The 4,803-nt window shown below is 20.3% G+C and overlaps 2 protein-coding genes across 2 annotated transcripts, besides 1 other annotated feature; both read left to right on the plus strand.

Annotated features, from left to right (window-relative positions):
- Positions 1-493: 493 nt before the first annotated feature.
- Positions 494-729: a repeat region.
- Positions 730-1,277: 548 nt separating this feature from the next.
- EHI_182250 (uncharacterized protein) lies at positions 1,278-1,835 on the plus strand (the record flags this gene model as incomplete). Its single annotated transcript, XM_642917.1, has 1 exon — positions 1,278-1,835. One exon carries the CDS (start codon positions 1,278-1,280, stop codon positions 1,833-1,835), a length of 558 nt encoding a protein of 185 aa, XP_648009.1.
- Positions 1,836-3,874: 2,039 nt separating this feature from the next.
- On the plus strand, positions 3,875-4,803 carry EHI_182260 (cysteine protease, putative; the record flags this gene model as incomplete). The annotated part of the gene is made up of 1 exon (XM_001914319.1): positions 3,875-4,803. A coding segment is annotated over one exon (929 nt), but the record flags the coding sequence as incomplete, so codon positions are not given.

Here is a 4,803-nt window from a genome sequence, read left to right on the forward strand (position 1 = left end):
TGAAATATTCTTCACAACATATTTTATTTAAATGAAAAACAACAAAATATTTTATTGAATGTTATATAAACATTATTGTTGTTTTTATTTGATTTTTACATAAAATGTATTTTTGAAATAAAAGGAAATAGAAAATATTTAAAAATAAACGAATAAATAAATTTATCGATAATTTAACATGACAGTTTGTTTTTGTTTATTAGTTTGAAATACAAACATCATTAAATAAAAATAAATTTGTAATGTTATGATTGAATAAAAAAATGAATAAATAATTTTACACTACTTTTGAAATATATTTATTATTATAATTTTTAATTTCCATTAAACAATTATTTATTATTTATTTATTAATGAATTATCAATTGGAATGAATGATGTTAATGATGTTAAATAATCAAAATAAAATAATGAAAAGGATATGATAAAATGTGGTTAAGAAAAAAGGAAGTAGTCATAGTATAGTGGTAATGCTTTATTCTCTCTCCTTCACAAAATAAAGTATAAGTCAAACAAAAGGATTAAAAAAGAAGAAGTAAAAATGATTAAGAAGATATTGATAGGAATAAATAAAACAAAGAGGTGTTTTACTAATACTTCTAGAAAACATGAAGGATATGATAACTAAAAGGAATGAATTTCATAGTGGGAAGTGAATGGATGTGATTAGTGTCATTGAAACAAAGAAGAATAGAAACAAGTTGTAATAATACTTAATTAATTAGTTTTACTCTATTGTATTTAAAATTAAAAGAAAAATGATAAGAAAGATAATAAGGAGAGTCATAACAGTGAAGAAATAAAACATTTTTGAAAAGTATTTAAATTTAAATATAAAAATTGAAGATAGGAAAGAAGTTATAAAGAATAAAGAAATAAACAACAAAAAAGAAAATAAAAGAAGGATAATAAAAATAAAAAGAAATAGAATAGAATAAGAAAATAAAATGGGGGTAATAAACACAAAAGACAAAAAGAGAAATAAAAAGAAAATGATGACAAGAAAAATATAAATACCAATGAAACAACATTTATGGTTATATAATAAAATAAAAATAACGACACAATAATATTAACGAAACTAAAAATGAAAGAAAAGAAAAAACATAATTTTAGATAAAATAAATATAAATAACATGACATTAAGAATGATGATAATATTTTTTTTCATTTATGTAACGATAAAATAGAAATAATAATTCATCATTGGAATAAAATAGAAATAATAATTCATCATTCCACAAAATATAAAGAATGAGTAACTAGAAAATAAAAATATGTTTGGAATTGAAGATCGAGAGAAATATGGAAGAAACATACCAGAAAGATACTATGGAATATCAGACGGATGTTTTAGTGGAAGTAATGATTTACAGGAAATCAATATACCAACACATATTGAAATGATAGGAAATGAATGTTTTAAAGAATGTACAAGATTAAGTATAATATTTATTCCAACAAGTGTTAGTGAAATAGGAAATGGATGTTTTTGTGAATGTAAATCACTAACAACAATTAATATACCAACTAGTGTTAGTAAAATAGGAGACTATTGTTTTAAATATTGTACATCACTAGAATCAATTGAAATACCAACAAGTGTAAATGAAATAGGAAAAGGATGTTTTAATAGATGTTATTCATTAAGAACAATTGAAATACCAACAAGTGTTAATGAAATAAAAGATTACTGTTTTTGTGATTGTTCATCATTAACAACAATTGAAATACCATCAAGTATTAGTCAAATAGGAAATTGGTGTTTTTATGGATGTGGATGTGAAGAATTACTCAAGAAGAATGCAAGAATACCAGAATATTGCTTTAAATAATAAAGAATTAATAAAAAAGAAATAAAAAGAATGAATAAATGAATATAAAAGTGATAAATAATAGAAGAAAGAAATAGAAAAACAACGAAAAACAAATAATATAAAAAGAATATAAATATATAAAAGAATAAAAAGAAAGTATAATAAAGAAAGAAGATAAAAATAATAAAACACAAAGATGTAATAAAAGAAGAAAAGAAGAAATAAAAAGTTTATTTTTAATGTAAAAATTAGAAATATTCAATAAAAGTATCTAATTTAATGATGTAAAATAATTAATATTATTTTATTATTGAAAAATATTTTATTCTTTTTTATGTTTATTATTTATATGTATAATTTCATTATGATGATTATTATATAATCAATCATATGTGTTATGTTATTATAACATATAATAAGTGATAAAATATAAATGAAAATGATATGAATATATAACATAGATTGAATATAAAACAAAAGAATAATAAGAATAAATGATAAATAAAAGGAGAAATGATAGTAAATGATATAATAATAAAATCAAAGTATAAAAGATAAAATTAATATTAATATAAATCAAATCAGAATAAATATAAAATGAAAATAGATATAAATGATAATATAAAAATGATAAAGATGAATAAACAAATCCATCTAAATAGAAAAGAATAACAATAAGAAAATCTAAATAATATAAACATAAAAAACATAAAATAAGAATAATATAATAATATATAGATAATAAGAATAACACAATGATATAAATAATATAAACAGAGAAATAAATATAAAAATAAATGTATAAAAATATGATAGATAAATAACATATAAATAATACAAATAAATATGAATAATCAAATAATCTATTTCATTAATATTTCATACAAAATGAATAGAAATGATCATAAAATATAAACATAAATATTTACATATTCTGTATTTATCATACTTTTTTATTTTTATTTTTATTTTAGGAGCAAAATATAATAAATGGAAAAATTCTATGGATGCAAATTTTTTTGCATCTTTTTTCTTTTTTGTAAATTATTTAGATGCATTTTTTCTTTGCTAATTTTCGTACCCATCTATAAAATATGGAATGTTTCATTGAATGTACAACATTAACAAGTATTAATATCATAACAATAGGTAGTAAAATACTATTAATACTAATTAAAATATGAATGAGATAATATAGTTGTTGTATATCATTAATATCAAATGATATACAAACAAGATTAAGAAATACTTGAAATGTTTTAATCAATATTCAAAAGAAAGAAATGAGAATAAAAAATAAGAATAAGAATGAAATTAAATAATTTTAATATTAATAAATTTATAAAACAATAATCGAAAACAAATTATATGATAAATAGAATTAAATGAAATAATAAATAATATAATTAAATATAAATATGAAATGATAATAAATGAATAACATAAAATAATTAATATTTTAAATTTGAAAATAAATATAACAATAGTTTCAACGTTATCAAAATAAATGATATAAATTTTAACGATAAAAATAAATAAAAAAGGGGTAAACATGAATAAGTAAATTTATTATATAATTAATTACAAAACAACTATCAAAAACAAACCAATACATACATATCAATAAATTATGAACAAATATTTTATATTTGAAATTATGAATGATGTTTAATTTAAATTAAGAATAAAAACATGAAAATATACCAATTATAATGTTAATGGAAAGTAAAAGAAAAGCGATAGGAAAATAAAAGTAATAGAAAGAATAAAAAAGAAAGAGGAATTTATTAAAAAGGGTAATAAAAATAAAATTTTTATTGTATAACAGCCATTTAGTGATAATAAACCAAGAAATAGGGTAAATAAATGATAGGATAAACATTTTTTTAAACATAATAATCAATACATATAGTAATTTATACAATAAAATAATTAAAAGAAAACATTGTTACAAATTGAAAAAACCATATTTTTGTGAGTTAAAAAAGAATAACATGATAGAATCATGAGAATGCTCTGATATAAAAAGGCAAACAAAGAACTTGAAAAATATAATTATGATAGGAGTTGTTTTAGTTTTGCTTGTATTAGGAAGTGAAGGAAATTCGTTTAATTTAAATGAAGATCCACTAAAGTTGTTTGAGCAATTTAAACAAGAATATAAAAAAGAGTATTTGACTGTTGCTGAAGAGTTAAGAAGAAAAGCTATCTTTATACAAAATGTTGAGATGATGAGAGAGCACAATGCAAAAGGAAGTTCTTATAGAATGGGAATTAATAAATTTGCAGATATGGAAAGCAATGAACTTCTTGCAACATCAAGTATAATCCAAAGTAATAGAAGAATGGGTGCAAAAAGAATTCAAGAAATGATTCGAATGGAAAAAGTATATTCAACAAAACAAACTCTTAAACAAGCTGTTCCAGATAATTATACATTATGTACTTCTGAAGCTGAATATAATTATTGTGGAACCAATAATATTGACCAAAATTTATGTGGTGGATGTTATGCAATTGCAACAGCACATCATTTATCAACAATCTATGCCTATTTAACTAAACAAGTTGATAATAATAAACCAAAACGAAAAATGTTATCTGCCCAACAATTGCTTGATTGTAATACCGAGTCATGGGGTGGATGTGGAGGAGGATTTGCTGAAGATGTTCTTGATTCTGTAGATGGAATTTATTATGCAGATGATTATCCATTTATTGACGCTGATAAAGATTGTGAAAATGTTACAGATTGTGCAAAATATAGACATGAATGTAAATCACTAGAAATCGATTATCCATTAAAATTTGCTACTAGTAATAAATTTACTCACTTTGCCAATAAAAATTGGGAAGAAATAAAAGAAATTATTTATAAATATCATGGATTTATTAGTGCAATGAAAGTTACTGATTCATTATTGAGATATGTAGGTGGTATTTATAAGTCTGAAAGTTGTACTGGAAAAATTACTGATCATATTGT

This window comes from Entamoeba histolytica, genomic scaffold (genome assembly GCF_000208925.1).
Source record: "Entamoeba histolytica HM-1:IMSS scf_1104750519067 genomic scaffold, whole genome shotgun sequence".
Taxonomy (NCBI): domain Eukaryota; phylum Evosea; order Mastigamoebida; family Endamoebidae; genus Entamoeba; species Entamoeba histolytica.